General features: G+C 42.1%; 1 protein-coding gene across 7 annotated transcripts in view; it reads right to left on the bottom strand.

Annotated features, from left to right (window-relative positions):
• The window catches only part of ST3GAL3 (ST3 beta-galactoside alpha-2,3-sialyltransferase 3), a 183107-nt gene that overhangs the window by 144766 nt on the left and 19762 nt on the right, over nucleotides 1-18579 (bottom strand). For 6 of the 7 annotated variants that reach the window (XM_087865804.1, XM_087865805.1, XM_087865807.1 and 3 more), the window contains exon 2: nucleotides 14823-14967. The exons of the other annotated variant lie outside the window; for it this stretch is intronic. In XM_087865804.1, coding sequence (XP_087721930.1) covers nucleotides 14823-14937 — 115 coding nt within the window. In that variant the 5' untranslated portion in view covers nucleotides 14938-14967. The remainder of the gene's footprint in view (nucleotides 1-14822; nucleotides 14968-18579) is intronic. 7 annotated transcript variants of the gene reach the window in all.

The following is an 18579-nucleotide window of genomic DNA, read 5'->3' as shown; positions in this document are numbered from 1 at the left end:
CCGACACTGGTTACTATCTGTCGTCTTCATTGCAGCCATGCTCGTAGGTCTTAGTGGTGTCTCAGTGCGATTTCGATTTGCACTGCCCTGGTCACCAATGATGTTGGGCATCTTTTCACGGGCTTATTGACCATGTACTCAGGTTCCCCCCACAATCCAAAAGCGGAGCGTTGCTATGAAACCTTTCATAAGCCAAATGGCCAAAAAGAAGCACTTACCACTAATGTATATGGGAAAATGTCCGAGCATTCCTAGACCCCAAAAAATAACTCCTTTAGGCCTTTCTGATACCTTAGCGCACATCTTGCTGAAGGACGCACAAAATACGTGGAGGAAAGCACAGATGCTCACAGACACCGTTCAAAGCTACAGGCGGCCTGATGCTGACACAGCGAGCATAGGTCCCGCCAAAGGAGCTTGGAGGCGCCCCTCCCGCCGCTTGGGGAGCGCGCTGCCTCTGTAACAGCTCGCCGCAAAACACATACTGAATGCTCTTTTCTCTTTTTGCCTTTTTTTCCATGAAAGCAAAAATCCTCTTCGGAGTTCTCTGGGCAAAAACAGGTACTCATCACGCAGGTCTTTCGTGAAAGTGAAGTGGCTAACACGAACTTCTGAAAAGCAGGAGACACCTGTATCTTCTTTGGCGAAATGGCTATTCAGATCCCTTGCCCGTTTGAAAAATCGGTTTGTCTTTTTATTACTGAGTTATAAGAGTTGTACATTCTATTTGTTTCCCCATCTTTTCCATTGAGAATAAAAGGTTCCCAACCACTTAAGAGAGTATTGATTGTTCTTTTTCTATAGCAAGAAGTAACCACCAGAACTCCTTTCAAACTCCTCCAGATCAATGACAGCTTCACCCCACTGTACAGGCTTTTGAGAAGCCAGACAATCAACAACAGCTTCGCTTCAATGACCGTGCTTCTGAAAGGCATCCCATTCAACAAGCAGCCTACTCAGACAACTGTATACCCACAGCTAAAGGTCAACCAATCCCTAAACACTCCTAATTCTGAAAGTCTACCAAGGCCTGAAGTCCACTCTTTTGAAGACTCGAGAATAAACAGTGGTTCTAAAACTTCCGGTACTGGGACCGCTTTACATCCTCAAACTTACGGAGAACTCCCAAGAGGGTCTACTATGAGTGGGCTAATAATGTTTACTACATTGGAAATTAAAACTAAGAAATGTTTAAATACTAATTTAAATGAATTCTAATAAGTCCATTAAATATTACCATAAACAACACAATTTTATGGGGGGGGAAACTTTTCCAAAAAAGATTAGTAGGAAGAGTGGCACTGTTTCACATTTGTGCAAATGTCTTTAATTTACAACTTCATAAAAGAAGTGTGGATTCTCATCAATTTCCACATTCAGTCTGTTGTGAAACACTGCTTTGAATACATGAAAACAATTTTGGCCTCTCACACATACATAGTTAGAGGAGGGAGAGGTATTTCAGATGTTTATGGGTACTCCTCTTTGATGCTACACGAAGACTCCAGAAGTGGTAGTTTGGTAAAGGTTAGCGGCAATACAGAATCTGAAACCGTGTCAGGCAACATTTTGGTACTTTATTACATCAACATCCACTGGTCTGTCTCACGCTTCGAACGCATCTTTTCGCCATACATGATTGTGAACATTACAACAGTGGGCTTTTAGACATTATCAGTTCACTGAGTCATACAGAACTTCCAATGTTTTCAAATTCACTATGCCGTATTTTTAAAAATCACATTTGTGGGGTGCCTGGGTGGCTCAGTCGGTTAAGCGACCGACTCTTGATTTCAGCTCGGGTCATGATTTCAGGGTCCTGAGACTGGGCCCCAAGTTGGGTTCTGTGCTCAGTGGGGAGTCTGCTGGAGAGTCTCTCTCTACTTCTCCCTCCGCCCCTCCCCCATCTCTCTCTCTTTCTCTCAAATAAAATCTTTCTAAAAATGTATAACAATGTCTTTTGAAAAGCAAATTTTTTTACCTTTGATGAAGTCCAATTCATGAATTTTTTTTCATGTTTTTACCCTCAAGAAATCAGTAGCAAATTTGGGGCGTCTCGGTGGCTCCATCGGGTGAGCATCCAACTCTTCATTTCAGCTCAGGTCACGGTCTGAGGGTCATGGAACCGAGCCCTGTGTCAGGCTCCACGCCCAGCGGGAGTCTGCTTGGATGTTCTCGCCCTCTGCCCCTCCCCCTGCTCGTGCACTCTCTCTCTAAAATAAATAAATAAATCCTTAAAAAAAGTCTTTCGCAAACTCAAGGTTACTAAGGCTCTCCCCCATATTTGTTCTGTGAGTTTTATAGATTTAGCACTTCCATTTAGATATATGATACATTTCAAGTTAACCTTGTATATGACGTGAAACTTGAGTCAAGATTTGTTTGCTATTGTTTATTGAAAAGATTGTACTTTTTCTACTGAATTGCACCTTTATCAAAAATCAATTGGCTACTAAATGAATAAGTCATAGGAATAAGAGGCACAGTATAAGGAATGTAGTCGATGATATTGTTATAGTGATGTGACCGGACAGATGGTAGCTACACTTCCAGGGAACATAGCATAAGGTATAAACCTGTCAACTCACTCAGTTGTGCCCCTGAAACTAATGGAACACTGTGTGTCAACTATGTTCAAATTTTTAAAAAATTTTTAATTAAAATAAATTCCAGGGGCGCCTGGGTGGCTGTCATTAAGCGTCTGCCTTCAGCTCAGGGCGTGATCCCAGGGTCCTGGCATCGAGCCCCGCATCGGGCTCCTCCGCTGGGAGCCTGCTTCTTCCTCTCCCACTCCCCCTGCTTGTGTTCCCTCTCTCGCTGGCTGTCTCTATCCTGTCAAATAAATAAATAAAATCTTAAAAAAACAAAAAAACTCCAGGGGCGCCTGGGTGGCTCAGTTGGTTAAGCGTCTATCATTGGATCAGGTCATGATCCTGGGGTCCCGGGATAGGGCCCCACATCAGGCTCCTGCTCAGCAGGGAATCTGCTTCTCCCTCTCCCTCTGCCTGCAGCTCCCCCTGCTTGTGCTCTCTCTCTGTCAAATAAATAAATAAAATCTTTTTTTAAAAAAATCCCATTGGCCATATATGTGCGGGTCTATTAGTGGACTGTTTTCTGTTCCATTGATCTATACGTCCACCTTAATACCAGTACCACTCTATCTTGATTATGGTAGCTTTGTAAGTTTTGAAAGCAGTTAGTATATAAACTCTCCAACTTAGTTACCTTTTTCTAACATTTACTTTTAAGGAAGCTTTACACCCAACTGGGGCTTCAATTCACAGCCCCGAGATCAAGAGTCGCATGCTCTGCTGACTGAGCCGGCCAGGCGCCCCTGCTCTTTTTTAAAACTGTTTTGACTATTTTAAATTCTCTGTGTTTCCATATAAACTTAAGAGTCAGCTAGCAATTTCTACCAAAAAATAAATTTAAAAATAGCCCACCAAATCTTCTGGAATTTTTATTGGAAATGTCTTGAAGCGTAAAACAAATTAGGGAGATTCAGTATCTTAATATCACTCCTTCGGCTCCATGAACACAGTGTGTCTTTATTTCAATATTCTTTCATTTCTCACGCAGCAATGTTTCGTGGTTTTTAGTGTACATACTGGCTATTCTGCTCCCTAGAGGGTCTTCTTTCCCGCACTCAGGCTATCCTCCTAGCTATCACAGAACATATAGGCATGGAGAAACAATTATCCAACCACACTGAGGGAATTGCGAGGAACCCTATGGAAAATAATATAAATCAAGTCATAAATTGTATTCCCCTTTAAAACCCCCATTTTCTGCCTCCTACAGAGGCGACTACTCCATTGTTTAATATATATATTTGCCTATGTTCTTTCAATACATGTATGTTTGATATGCATTTACTTTTTCTTATCAACTTTATCCAGGAATCATTTATATACAATATACTGCTTCAATTTACACAATTGTAAATTGAGGGAGAGGGAGAGTACAATTTGAAGAGTGCTGATTGTTGTACACACTCACAAAACCACTGCCATAAATCAAGACAAAGAATGTTTCCACCCCCCGTTCACATTTCATCCAAGATAACTAACAATCTGCTTTCAATCACTAATAATTAGCTTGTATTTTACATAAATGGAACCATGTAATACGTAGTCTTCTCTGACTTCTTCTGCTCAGAGGAATGAGTCTGACACTCATCCACGGTGTTGCATGGATCAAGTCTGTTCCTCTTCATCGCTCACTGGTACTTCACTGTGCGAGTACAGCACAAGTTCTTCATCCATTCACCTGCTGATAGAACTTAGCTGGGTTTGCAGCGTGGCGCTCCTGGGAATACACCTGCTTTGAGCATTCATGTACAGGTCCTCACTTGGTCATATGCTTTTATTTTTCTTAGGTAAATACTGAGGACTGGAATGACTGTCATTTTGGCAGGCGTATGTATAACTTTTTAAGAGAGTGCCAAACTGGTTTCCAAAGTGGTTGCACCATTTTACATCAAAACAACAATATGAGAGTTCCATTTACTTCATATTCTTGCTAATGCTTTGCTCTTTTTTTAAAACCTGAGTCATCCTAATTGGTATCTAATGTTATCTCACTGTGGTTTTAATTTGTATCTCTGTGACGAGTAACAATGGTGGGAAGTTTTCATGTGTTTGTTGGCCGTTCCTCCATCTTCTTTTGCATAGTGTGTCTTCAAATCTTTTACCCATTTTGAGCAAGCTGTTTACCTTATTAATTACAAGAATTTTTATATATAATTTAGATACAAACATATGCATGTACTAAATATTTTATAACTGAATATTGTATATACAAGTATTAAATGTTCCTTCCCATTCTGTGGCTGCCTTTTCATTTTCTTAGTGGTGTTTTTATTTTTTTTTTTTATTTTTATTTTTTTTTAAGATTTTATTTATTTATTTGACAGAGAAAGAGAGACAGCCAGCGAGAGAGGGAACACAAGGAAGGGGAGTGGGAGAGGGAGAAGCAGGCTTCCCGCCAAGCAGGGAGCCCAATGCGGGGCTTGGTCCCAGGACCCTGGGATCACGCCCTGAGCCAAAGCCAGACACTTAACGACTGAGCCACCCAGGTGCCCCTTAATGGTGTTTTTTAAAGGGCAAACATTTTTAATTTTGGTAAAGCTTAATTTATCAAATTTTAATTTTATGGCTCATGTTTTTTTGTATCCAGAAATCTTTGTATGCCTGTCTTTTTAATTTATAAAAAATGGCATTGTGTTGTTTCATTTTTGACTTAAACTACGTTTTTAAAGTTCCATCCATGTTGTTTCATGTATATAGGATCTGTTACTTCGAACAGCTGCAAATCATTTCATGATATAAATACCCTGCTTTTTGCCTATTCACCCCTACACCTAGGATGGAAGCACACTCATCCGTCAACTCCCTGGGCACACAAATAATGCATGTATCTGATAAGTGCCATGGAATATAGAGGAGCAGACTTGCTGAGCTAAAAGACGTGTGTGTACGTCAGTTGACTAATTATCACAAGACCGTGTTCCGGAATGGCTTTGCCAGTTTACTTTCCCTCCAGCAAAGAATACTGGTTACTATATTCTCACATTCCTGCCACACTGGCCATTATCCAGCTTTCTTCTTTTGTCAGTGTAAGAGGTATAAAGTAGTATCTTGTTTTAATTTTAGTATTTGTTATAGCCCATGAGTTTGAATATCTATTCCTATGCTTAGCCTATAGGTTTATTCTGTAAATTCTTCTAACTCTTTGCCCATTTTCCTTTTTTTTTTTTTAAGATTTTATTTATTTATTTATTTATTTATTTATTTATTTATTTGAGAGAGAGAGCAGGGGGAGGAGCAGAGGGAAAGGGAAAAGACTCCGCGCTAAGTGCAGAGCTGCACGGGGGACACTCAATCTCAGAACCCCAAAGCACAACCTGAGCCAAAATCAAGAGTTGGTGGCTTAACCAACTGAGCCACCCAGGTGTCCCTCTTTGCCCATTTTCTACTAGGAATGCTGCCTTTTTCTGCTTGATTTGCAGGAATTCCTTGTATATTCTAAATACCAACCCTAGCGAAATTTCTTTTTAATTTTAATTCCAGTATAGTTAACATACAAATATTAAAATGTTCTTCTCCCAGTGTATTATCTGCATATTAACTTCATCGTTGTCTACGATGTCCTCAATAGCACAAAAATCTCAATGAACATTCTGTGCACGCTTGGAACAAAGGTGTATTCTGCCGTTATTGGGTAAAGTGTCCTATAAGTGTCAATTAGATAAAGGTACTTCACAGAGTTGCTTAGATCTTCTTTTTTTAAGATTTTATTTATTTATTTGACAGAGAGAGACAGCCAGCGAGAGAGGGAACACAGCAGGGGGAGTGGGAGAGGAAGAAGCAGGCTCATAGCAGAGGAGCCTGATGTGGGGCTCGATCCCGTAACGCCGGGGTCACGCCCTGAGCCGAAGGCAGACGCCCAACGACTGCGCCACCCAGGTGCCCCGAGATCTTCTATATCCTTACAGATTTTTTACTTATTTTATCAATTACTGAAAGAGGGGTATTAATATTTTTGAACATGATGGTGGATTTGTCCTTTTCTCCCTTTTAGTCTTAACGGTTTTTGCTTAATGAAGTTTGATGCTCTCTGATTAGGTACATACATATTGATGTGTGTCTTCCTGGTAAATTGCTCTTTTTATCACTATGTAATGACCCTCTGTAATCTCTTATAATATTCTTTCTTAAGGTACGTGCTGAAATTAATATAGCTATGCCAGCTTCCCTATGCTTATTGTTTATATATTTTCCATCCTTTAAATCTGAACCTGTTTTGGTTTTTTTTAAGATTTATTTATTTTCAAAAGAGAGAGCATGGGGTGGGAGTGGTGGAAGAAAGGCAGAGGGAGAGGGAGAGAAAAGCAGACTCAGTGCTGAGTGCGGAGCCCGATGTGGGGTTCGATCCCACGACCCCAAGATCATGACCCCGAGATCATGACCTGAGCTGAAAACAAGAGTCGATGCTCAGCCGACTGTGCCACCCAGGTGACCCGACTTTGAACCTGTTTTTAAATTTAAAATACAGGCCTCTCATATCAGGACACACATCATGCTTTGCTAACTATTCGGCCATTTCTGCCTTCAGCTGGAACTTTAATCCATTCGCATGTAAATGTCATTGTTGATAAAGTCAGAAATAAGTCAACTGTCTTACCATTTGTTTTCCATTTCTCTCTTCTGTTTTGTGCTCTTATATTGCTGTTTTCCTACTTTCTTTGGGGTTAACTGAATATTTTTTTAGTGCTTTTTATTTCTTCTTTGGCTTCTTAGATATATATTGGGGGTTTGCTGCTGTTGTGTTCTACCAAGGAGTTCTACTGAAGAATACACATCTTTAACTTATCAGACACTATTTAGAGTGAATATAATGCCTCTTTGCATCTGACATTTCATACCTCTTATTTTACTCTCTCCTCACCTTATACACAATATCCCTACTTTCTACTTTTTATTTTTCACAAACGTAATAACCTTACAACAGTAAGGTTCCACTTAGCTCCCTCTCCCCATTCCTTGGGCAAGTTTTCTCACATCTTACTCCTACATAACCTCATTCCATATGGTTATTATGTTTGCTTTAAGCAAATGTCTTTTAAGCAAATTACGAGAAAAAATGAAAGAGCCTTTTATATTTGCCCATTATTTTTACCATTTCCAGTGATCTTCATTTTTTCCCATAGATCCAAGTTTCCATCTGGTCTCACATCCTGGTGTCCCAAAGGATATCCGTTAGTATTTTTTTGTAACGCCGTTCTGCTAGCAGCAAATTCTCTTAACTTTTCTTTGTTTGAAAAAAATGTCTTCATTTCATCCTCATTTTTGAAGGATACATTCAACAGATAAAGAATTCTGGGTCAAGAGGTGTTTGGTATTTTTCTTTCAGCATTTTAAGGATCTTTCATTGGGTGAACTCCACTGTTTACGATGAAGGGTCAGTGGCATTTCTTACCCCCATTAGAATGTTTCTTTCTCTCCATTTTCAATTTTTTCACTTTAGATTTCAGATGTTTGACTATGATGTGCCTAGATTTTCCCAATATTTATCCTTAAAGTTTGCTGAGCTTCTTAGATCTGGAACCCAATGTTTTTCACCAAACTTAGGAAGTTTTCAGCCATTATAGTCTTTAAATTTTTTTCTAATACTCGTACATATTAGATAATTTTATATTGTGCCACAGGTCCCTGAGGTTGTTCATTTTCTTCCATATTTTTTCTCTCTGTGTTTTCACTGAACACTGACATGGTGGATACGGCATGTGGAAACTATGAATACTGAAGAGCATCGATTTGTATTTTAACAGGCAGTTCAATTACTGCCTGACTTTGAATTTGTGTAGGCATGAGTCTATGCTATGTTCAGTGTGGATCTGAGGAAATCCTTGGCATGTTTGACTTCTCTAACTTGATGGGACCCAGCCTTCAAAATCTGCACTGCTGGGGCTTGGTTTTCATCTTGTTAGGGTGAGTCGTGAGCAGATCTTACTCTAGAGTGAGATCTTTATTCTCAAGACATGGCCTTTCTGGTATCTCAATGCCAGGGATAGTAAAGGGCTAATGAGCTTCAAAGACCCTGACGCTTCAGCTACCCACCACACAGCTTGACCTCTACTCCTATTTCAGGTGGTTTTGCCCTGTGCACATTCAGCCCAGTCCTCAGCTAGACTCACAGGAACTACCTCCATCCCCAGACTTCCGAGACGCTGCCTCTGAACAATTCCCTGCTCCGTGATGACCCATCTCATGGACTCCAACCACATCAGCCGCCCTAAGCACTGATTCCTGCCTCCTTGGCCACTTGGAATCACTCCAGCCTGTTCAGATTCCAGCTCTTTCCACAGGGTTGGGAAACTGCCCCCACACCCCAAGAGAACTGTGGGGCTCTCACCTTATGAGTTTCCCTTTTCTTAGAGAATAAAATTTTATACTGCCTACTGTCCACTGCTTGACCAGAGTTGCTTCATTTATTCTGTCCAGAGTTATAACTATAGGAGAGGGCTGGCCTAATGCCAGTGATGCCATCATCATAAGAAGCAGAGGGGCACCCTATGCTACCAGCTAAAAATGCCAGCCTCCATTTCATTTTTAAGATGGAAAACTAAGAGTTAATATAACTTCCTATGTCTATAAGCTAAACTTAATCTACCCTTGTCCCAATATCAGATCCAAACCCCAACTTACTCACCAGATGGTATTCTCCATAGTAATCAGATCAATAATGCATATTTTATAATCTCTCTTGTTATGATCTTTTGTAAATATAGGCAAGAACACAGAGGGAGTTGCTATATTGATAAACGTGGTAGTATGAATTTTTAAAGGTCTCATAAGAAATTAATCCTACTCCTATAAAACATTCACTTTAATTTATGAAATACGAATAGATAAAAATAAAATATGTAAAGTTTCCATGAAATGGACCATAAGTACTAGGTCTACTGATAAGAGGCAACTACCCAACTCTCCTACAAGACCTGATCTGAATAAAGCATCAGAGCCAAGAGAAATGTCCGTATTTTGTCTCCATTTTGGAGATGATGAAACTGAAGTGTACCCAACTCCTCCTAAGACTGTGATTTGTTCATTAAGTTACATACATGTATGTATATATTTTTATCATACTATATATGTGTGTGTATACAGGCACACACATACACAAAGGTATAATAATTCTACAGGACTTCTTTTTTTATTAAGACTATTTTTTAGAGCTACTAGTACTGGGTTCACAGCTAATTGAGGGGTAAGTACAGAGATCTCCCCTATATCTCCAGCCCCCTCACATGTATATGCTCCCCCATCATCAATATCCCTCATCAGAGTGGTATACTTTCAAAAGTAATCAGCCTACACTGACACATCATAATTACCTAAAGTCCACAGTTAACGTAAGGGTTTATGCTTCGTGCTGGGTATTCTATGTGTTTGGACAAAAGTACAAAAACATATGCATCATTCTGTTATCATACAGATTTACCACCCTAAAAATTCTCTGTGCCCTGCCTATATGTAACTCCCCTCACTTCCAACCATGGCAACCACTAATCTTTTTATTGTCTCCATAGTTATGCCTTTTCCAGAAATGTCATATAGTTGGAATCATGCGGTACATAGCATTTTCAGATTGGCGTCTTTCACTTAGAAATATGCATTTAAGGGGGTGCCTGGGTGGCTCAGTCGGTTAAGCATTTGCCTTTGGCTCAGGTCGTGGTCTCAGGGTCTTGGGATCCAGCCACACACCAGGCTCCCTACTCAGCGGGGAGCCTGCTTCTCCCTCTCCTCCCCATTTGTGCTCTTTGTCACTATCTCTGTCTCTTTCTCTCTCTCTCAAATAAATAAATAAAATCTTCAAAAAAAAATATGCATTAAAGGCTCTTCCATGTCTTTTCATAACTTGATAGTTTATTTCTTTTTAGCTCTTAATAATATTCCATTGTCTGGATCTCCCGCAGTTTCTTTATCCATTCAACTACTAAAGGACATCTTCGTTGCTTCCAAGTTCTGGCAATCACGAATATAGCTGCTGTAAACATCTGTATGCAGGGTTTTTTTGTGAACATAAGCTTTCAGCTCCTTTGGGTAAATACCCAGGAATGTGACTGGATCACAGAACAAGAGTATCTTTAGAATTATAAGAAACTGCCACACTGTCTTCCAGAGTCACTGTACCATGTTGCATTCCCGTCAGCAATGAACGAGAGCTCCTGTGCCCTACATCCTCGCCAGCACTTGCCGTTGTCAGTGTCCCGGATTTTGGCCATTCTAATAGATATGTGGCGGTATCTCAGTGTTGTTGTTGTTTTGTTGGTGGGTGTTTGTTTGTATGAAGGAGGCTCCGTGCCCAACATGGGGCTTGAACTCATGACCCTGACACCAAGAGTCGCATGATCTCTACTGACTGAGCCACCCAGGTGCCCCAAGCTACAGAACTTTTAACGACAGGTCGAGGGGTGCCTGGGTCGCTCAGTCAGTTGAGTGCTCAACTCTTGATCTCGGCTCAGGTCTTGATCCCAGGGTCATGAGTTCAGGCCCCGCACTGGGCTCCATGGTAGGCGGGGAGCCTATGTAATAAAAAATACATTTAAAAACAGGTTAATAACTAGACCAATCTTGTACTTAAAGTCTTTCAGGTGAAGCATCTGACCCAAGTCCTAGCAATGTGACCAAGACATGACCACTCACAGCTCTAAGCTGCTCAAAACAAAGCAGTCTGCATCCTGCCACAGTACGTCTTGGGATTAATGACATCATAAAATTTTCCATCCAGAAGGGACTCTACGTTCCAACATGGCATTTCATACAGACATCTCTTTTAGAATGCAACATACAAGAGCTGCTTTCTTTCTTTCTCGTGTTATGGGCTGCGAGCAGAAGGGTCTATGCATCTCACATCCAGCTGCATAGAACAGCATGTGGACCATAACAGGAATATACTACTTATTAAATGAATAACTTAATAATAAAAATCTCTAGGCCCCCCACCACTATGAAGGAATGCCAATACATAACCTTGGTAAGTCATAAAAAGTATAAAAATTAAGGAAACATAGTGCTAGAAACATTTATTTTTCAAACTTGTAGATGCCTCACGTGGAAGACATACAAGCTCTTACTGAGCCTCTTTGAAGCCTCAGCGTCTACGTCTGTAAGACAGGGTAGTAATGATCAATCTAAACTATGAGGATCAAATGAAATTAGGGCTGTGAAGTTCTCATTACACTGCAGACACTCACTAAGTCACTCACTACCCCCATTATTAGCGGCAGCACCAGTATTAACCAGAGCCTAACTCTCCCTCCCCAGCAGTGATCTCTCTGCCGTAGGGAGCTCCCTCCAGCCGACTCTGTATGGAGTCAAGGTCCCTTCTCCGCCTTGGTAAGCCATCAAGAGTTAGACATTATTACCCTGCTCTCGGATGTGACAGCACAGAAAACAATATGCTACAGTAAGACGGTCTGAAACAACCTATTCAAAGTCAAGTATCTGAAAGGCTTGGAAGTCGGAATAACAAAAAGATGCAAATAGTGCTTAGTCAGCTGATAATTCACTCAAAGGAAAGCAGACAGCTGTCCTTAAACCACTGAAGCAAGCCTACAGCACTCCCGAGCAGACAGCACCACGTCACAAGCTCATAAGTGCCTGTCATCTGAAGCACTTTCTTTCCCTTCCCCTTACTTTCCTTCCTTTTTCTTTCTCCACCGCCCTCCTGATGCTGTTTCTTCTTGAGTCCCTCTCCTCTCTTCTTACCAATCAGAATACAGAATTCAATCCTATCCTTAGTCTTTGTACTTATTGTACTTTTCAATAACACAATGCATATAGGTTTTAAAGACAGATCAGGGGGCGCCTGGGCGGCTCACTCAGTTAAGCATCCGACTCTTGATACCGGCCAAGGTCATGATCTCATGACCTCAGGATTGTGAGATGGAGCCCCGTGGAGGGCTCTGCGCTCAGCCCAGAGTCTGCTCAAAATTCTCTCAATCTCCCACTTGCTTGCATGCGCGCGCACACGCTCTCTCTCCCTCTAAAATAAATAAATAAAATACTTTAAATTTTTTTAAAAAATAGGGACACCTGAGTGCCTCAGTTGGTTAAACATCTGCCTTCAGCTCAGGTCGTGATCCCAGGGTCCTGGGATCGAGCCCCACATCAGGATCCCTGCTCAGCAGAGAGCCTGCTTCTCCCTCTCCCCCTGCCTCTGTCTCCTGCTTGTGCTCTCTCTCGCAGATAATCTTTAAAAAAATTTTTTTTAAATAAAGACAAATCAGGATTCAATTCCAATCGAGGGGTGCCTGGGTGGCGCAGTCATTAAGCGTCTGCCTTCGGCTCAGGGCATGATCCCGGTGTTCTGGGATTGAGCCCCGCATCAGGCTCCTCCGCTGGAAGCCTGCCTCTTCTCCCACTCCCCCTGCTTGTATTCCCTCTCTCACTGGCTGTCTCTCTGTCACATAAATAAATAAAATCTTTAAAAAAAAAAAAAAAGGATTCAATTCCAGCTCTAATAATTAGCTGTGTAATTTAGGTAAATTAATTAAATACTTCTGTTTGCTCAGCTGGAAAACAGGGATAATAGCATCTTCACGTGGTTAGAGTGAGAAGCAAAATTTTTTTTTAAGATTATTTATTTATTTATTTATTTATTTGAGGTGGGGGGGGGAGCAGAGCAGGGGGGAGGAGCAGAGGGAGAAGCAGACTCGCTGCTGAGTAGGGAACTCGATGCGGGGCTCGATCCCAGGACCCTGAGATCATGACCTGAGCTGAAAGTAGCCGCTTAACCAACTGAGCCCCCCAGGTGCCCCAAGAGTGAGAAGTAAATTAACTTAAATTTGTAAGCTGTCTAGCCTAAAACCTGATATATAATAGGTCTTCCATAAAGTTAATGTCCTCTCAACTTCTCTGGGAAAATATTATCTAATTCTTGGTTATGTTGTCTACAGGTCAGTAGCTCTCAACAGAAAAGAAGACCTCCATTCCTTGAATCCATCCCTATCTATTTTATGGATACAGATGAATCCATCCATTATGGGTATAGACAGTGCCTTTCACTATAGAATTTTGTCCTGCCCCGACACAAACACTTTATTCTGGGTAGTCTCCTTGATTTTAAAAATAAGTTGGAACAGAGAAATTTAAATAAATTCTGGAAACCCAAAGTAATTAGTTAAAATTATAAGCTAAGTATTTAAGAGGCACTTAAACATTAAACATAAAATAAGAAATTAAAGATATAACACTACATTTCAAAAAATTGGCTTGAAGCGGCTTCAGGAGTTTGGGTCAGGTAAGAAATAAACAAACTACTGCATAGGAACGGTTCCCATATTAAGGTCTCAGTACACCAGCAGACCAATTGCCAGCTGCCTCTTCCAACTCATTCAAACTCGTTTGAACCTCACACCTAGAGACTGACTCTACTCGTGAGGAAATTCTGCACTGGTATCCAGTTGGTGTTTGTAAAAAGAAAACTATCTTAGAGAAATCACATTCACTAGGAATCAGGACCCACTACCCAGTATCTCCTGCACCAAGCTCAGACAGCCATCAGCCAAAAGAACCAAAAGGACAAGTACTTATGGCCACTGTGTGGTACTTCAAGCTACATCCCAGAAGAGGACGTGCGGACGTCAGTGCGTCCAAAGTGAGCCCTTCAACCGCAAGCCTAAACCCACAACACAGGCCACACTGGATGGGTCAAAACCAAGTCAGAGGGGAGCAAAAGGCTAGGTGGGAAGCGCTGTGTAGCACAGAGGCCACAGGCACAAGCCAAAGAAAGGGATTGGGGGGGGCATTATTCTATTCAGGTACAAGGTCAGTGCCAGCGAGGGCAAAACAATTAGGCAGGCAAAGTAAAGCAAAGGCGATATTAAACTGAAAACTGAAAACTCAACGAAAAGGTAGAGGTGAGTGTTTTATGGGCAGGAAAAAACCAACTTCAATCCCCAGCCCTGAGGCAGTGAATACAAAGGCGAGTGGCAAGACAGCACAGTAATTGAAAAGAACAGCACTCGAAAACTGGACGTACTGGTAGAGTTTGGGGTTTCATTGCAGAATAGCATGTGTTCACTGCGATCATAGAAGGGTATGCCATGGCATGCGGTTTTTGAAAAACATCAAAGTTCTCAACCTACAGCAACAAAAATGGCAGGCAACATCTGCGCCTCTCCGTCCCGGGAGTGCGCGGCCTCCTCTCCCTGCCCGTCTCTGAAGCATGTGAGAGCACTGCAGCCCCTGAACACCCAGTTACCGCTCTGTGCCGGGCTTTTCCTGGGGGCAGGCTGGAGCGACCATACTTACTGGAGTCCTCCCACTGGAGTAAATGCAGCTTCCACGCAGAATAATACAAAAATCCCAGTACCAGAAAAAGGCAGAGGGCTAGCAGCAGATTGCGCACAAATACCAAGAGTCCCATCTTCACATGATTTACGATTTCCTACATGACCTAAAAAATAAAAAATAAAAAATAAAAAATAAACCAATGGAGGTCTCAGAGGATAAAGCAATCACTGTGTTGATATACGCTACCTTAAAATAAGTGCTTACAGCAGAATTTCCAAATGAAGAGCCACCTAGAGTTACCACTGAGGTCCTGACGTGGCATCCTCCAACCGGCTAGTCCTGGTCTCAAGAAACAGCTTCACCAGTCCCTCAGTATCCAAGCCAGAAATCAGCAATCATCCCTGCGTCGCTCCTCTCCCTCATTCCCAGCAGCCAATCAACGACCAAATTCTGGCAATTCCAACATGCCAGAGAAACCCCCAGTGACACCCCCTGCCCCCCCCATCACTACTCTAGTCCACGCCGCCACTGTGTTCCCAGAGACAAGCTCCCCACCTCCAAACTGCACTCTCCCAAATCCATTTTCCTCACAGAAGTAGGACCGATCCATGGAGCGCCTGGGTGGCTCAGTCGGTTAAGCGTCTGCCTTCGGCTCAGGTCACGATCCCAGCGTCCTGGGATCCAGCCCCGCATCAGGCTCCCTGCTCAGCGGGAGGCCTTCTTCTCCCTCTCCCACTCCCCCTGCTTGTGTTCCCTCTCTCGCTGTCTCTCTCTCTCTGTCCAATAAATAAATAAAATCTTAAAAAAAAAAAAAGAAAGAAAGAAAGAAAGAAAGAAAGAGGACTGATCCATTAATAACACAAAATCTGACATTACTCTCCTACTTAAACCCCTTTGTGTCAGAGTTCCACTGAGGCTGACACAGAGTACCACAGACTCAGCGGCTGAAAACAACATGACTTTATTATCTCAGAGTTCTGGAGGCCCAAAGTCCAGGTACAGTGTGGCTCTGCAGGGTCCTCTGAGTGGGGTCTCCCAAGGGCCAAAACCAAGGGGCAGCAGGGCTGTGCTCCACTCTCAGACTCTGAAAATGAAGCCGCCTCCAAGCTCACTCAGTCCAGCTACTGGCCGAATGCAATTCCCTGCAGCTGCAGGGCCCAGGTCCCCATCTCCCCGCTGGTTCTCACACAGTCTCTGCTCCTGTTCTCCCTCGCATATTTTCCACTGGGCCCCCTACAGCCACAGTAGGTGAGGTCCCTCTCACTCCGAATCTCTCCAACTTCCCCTTCTACCACATCTTGCTTCTGCGTCCAGCCAGAGAAACTTCTTTGCTTCTCAGGCTCATGTGATTAGGTTGGGCCCACTTGAAGAATCCAGAATAATCTCCCTGTTTTAAGGTCTGTAGTCTTAATCGCATCTGCAAAGTCCCTTCAGCCACATAAGGGAACTTATTTACGGATTCCAGGGATTCAGGAGTGGACATCTTTGGGGTGCCATTCTGCTTCACACGCCTTTCATTAAATTCTCAATTCCTTTAAAATAAAGTAACTGCTCCTTAGAGTCTAGCAGCTTCTGACTGCGCCCCTAGTTTACTCTCCAAACCATCTCTTGCACCACCTAACCTTGTCTGTGTCCTGTGCATTTCTTCCTCCAACTCACTGAATGTAGCCTTGTTGTTTCTCTCCTCTAGGCCTGCCTGGGACATTCTCCACCACACTGCTGTTTGGCCTGTGGCACACTCCCTGATGCTCACCTGAAATGGAACATTGGCGGGGAAGACTTCCCAGGATCACCCCCTACCTCACTCAGATATCTTAGCCAGGAAATAACATATGAGAAAGAAATTACATATAAATATTATAAACAAAGTAATAAAAAGTTATCATTTGCAGATTTAATTGTCCACCCAGAAAAGCCAAGAGAATCAACTAAAAAACCATTAGAACTAATAAGTAGGTGATTATAAGATTTGCAAAAAATCAACAGCCTCTTTTTTTTAAGTTTTATTTATTTAAGTAATCTACACCCCACATGGGGCTTGAATTCATGACCCCAAGATTAAGAGTCACATGTTCTTCCAACTGAGCCAGTCAGGTGCCCCACAAAAATCAACAGCTTCTTGGAGGTTCCTCAAGAAGTTAAAAATAGAGCTACTCTACGACCCAGCAACTGCACTACTAGGTTTTTACCCCAAAGATACAAATGTAGTGATCCGAAGGGACACCTGCACCCCAATGTTCACAGCAGCAATGTGCACAACAGCCAAACTGTGGAAAGAGCCCAGATGTCTATCAACAGATGAATGAATAAAGAAGATGTGATTCATATATACAATGGAATATTACTCAGCAGTCAAAAAAAAAAGAAATGAAATCTTGCCATTTGCAACCACGTGGATGGATCTGGAGGGTATTATGCTGAGCAAAATAAGTCAGTCAGAGAAAGACAATTATCATATGGTTTCACTCATATGACGAATATAAGAAATAGCACAGAGGATCATAGGGGAAGGGTGGGGAAACTGAATGGGAAGAAATCAGAGAGACTGTTAGCTATAAGAAACAAAGTGAGAGTTGCTGGAGCGGAGGGGGGTGGGGGGATGGGGTGACTGACTGACAGGCATTAACGGGGGCACAGGATATGATGAGCCCTGGGTGCTATATGCAACTGATGAATTACTCAACTCTACATCTGAAACTAATAATGTACTGTATGTTGGCTAATTGAATTTAAATTTTTAAAAAATCAACAGCTTCTTAAAAACTATACCAGCAATACTGATGAGACGATGTAAGGGGAAGAATTCCATTCATGATGGCAACAAAATCTATGAATACCTAAAAATAAACAGGAGGAAATGGGCAAGATTTTCACCAACAGACATAAGAGATCTGAATAAATGAAGACACATACTAGGCTCCTATGTGAGAAATTTCAATATTGGAAATATGTCTGTTCTCTATAAATTCAGTCTGACTCCAGTCAGAACCCATGTTTTGTTTTGTTTTTTTAACTTAAATCTATAGTTAATCTGAAGACTTAATGCCCAAGAAGAGCCCCCAAATTTTTTTAAATAAAAAATAATGAGGGGCGCCTGGGTGGCACAGCGGTTAAGCGTCTGCCTTCGGCTCAGGGCGTGATCCCGGCGTTATGGGATCGAGCCCCACATCAGGCTCCTCCGCTGTGAGCCTGCTTCTTCCTCTCCCACTCCCCCTGCTTGTGTTCCCGCTCTCGCTGGCTGTCTCTATCTCTGCCAAATAAATAAAATCTTTAAAAAAAAAAAAATAATGAGATGAGGATTTGCCTTACCAGATATCAAAACTGACTCAAAGCTGTAATTCTTTTTTTTTTTTTTTAAGATTTTATTGATTTATTCGACAGAGATAGACACAGCCAGCGAGAGAGGGAACACTAGCAGGGGGAGTGGGAGAAGAAGAAGCAGGCTCCTAGCGGAGGAGCCTGATGTGGGGCTCGATCCCACAACGCCGGGATCACGCCCTGAGCCAAGGGCAGACGCTTAACCGCTGTGCCACCCAGGCGCCCCCAAAGCTGTAATTCTTAAGATAGATGGGTACTGGCACAGGAAAAGAGAAATAGGTCAGCAGAACAGAGTAAGAATCTACAAATGAGCTCTCAGAAGAGAGAGATACATACACATATACAAATGAATTTACTTTATCTATCTACACATGAATTTACTCTATGATAAGCATATAAATTTCATAAAGAAAAAAAAATCATGGTAGGATACACAGCTAACCGCTGATGTGGTTAT

This window comes from Ursus americanus, chromosome 12, assembly GCF_024610735.1.
Source record: "Ursus americanus isolate L20-20 chromosome 12, mUrsAme1.1.p, whole genome shotgun sequence".
Taxonomy (NCBI): Eukaryota; Metazoa; Chordata; class Mammalia; order Carnivora; family Ursidae; genus Ursus; species Ursus americanus.
Note: the sequence above shows the minus strand (reverse complement) of the source record. Positions and strands in the feature narration are given on the sequence as shown.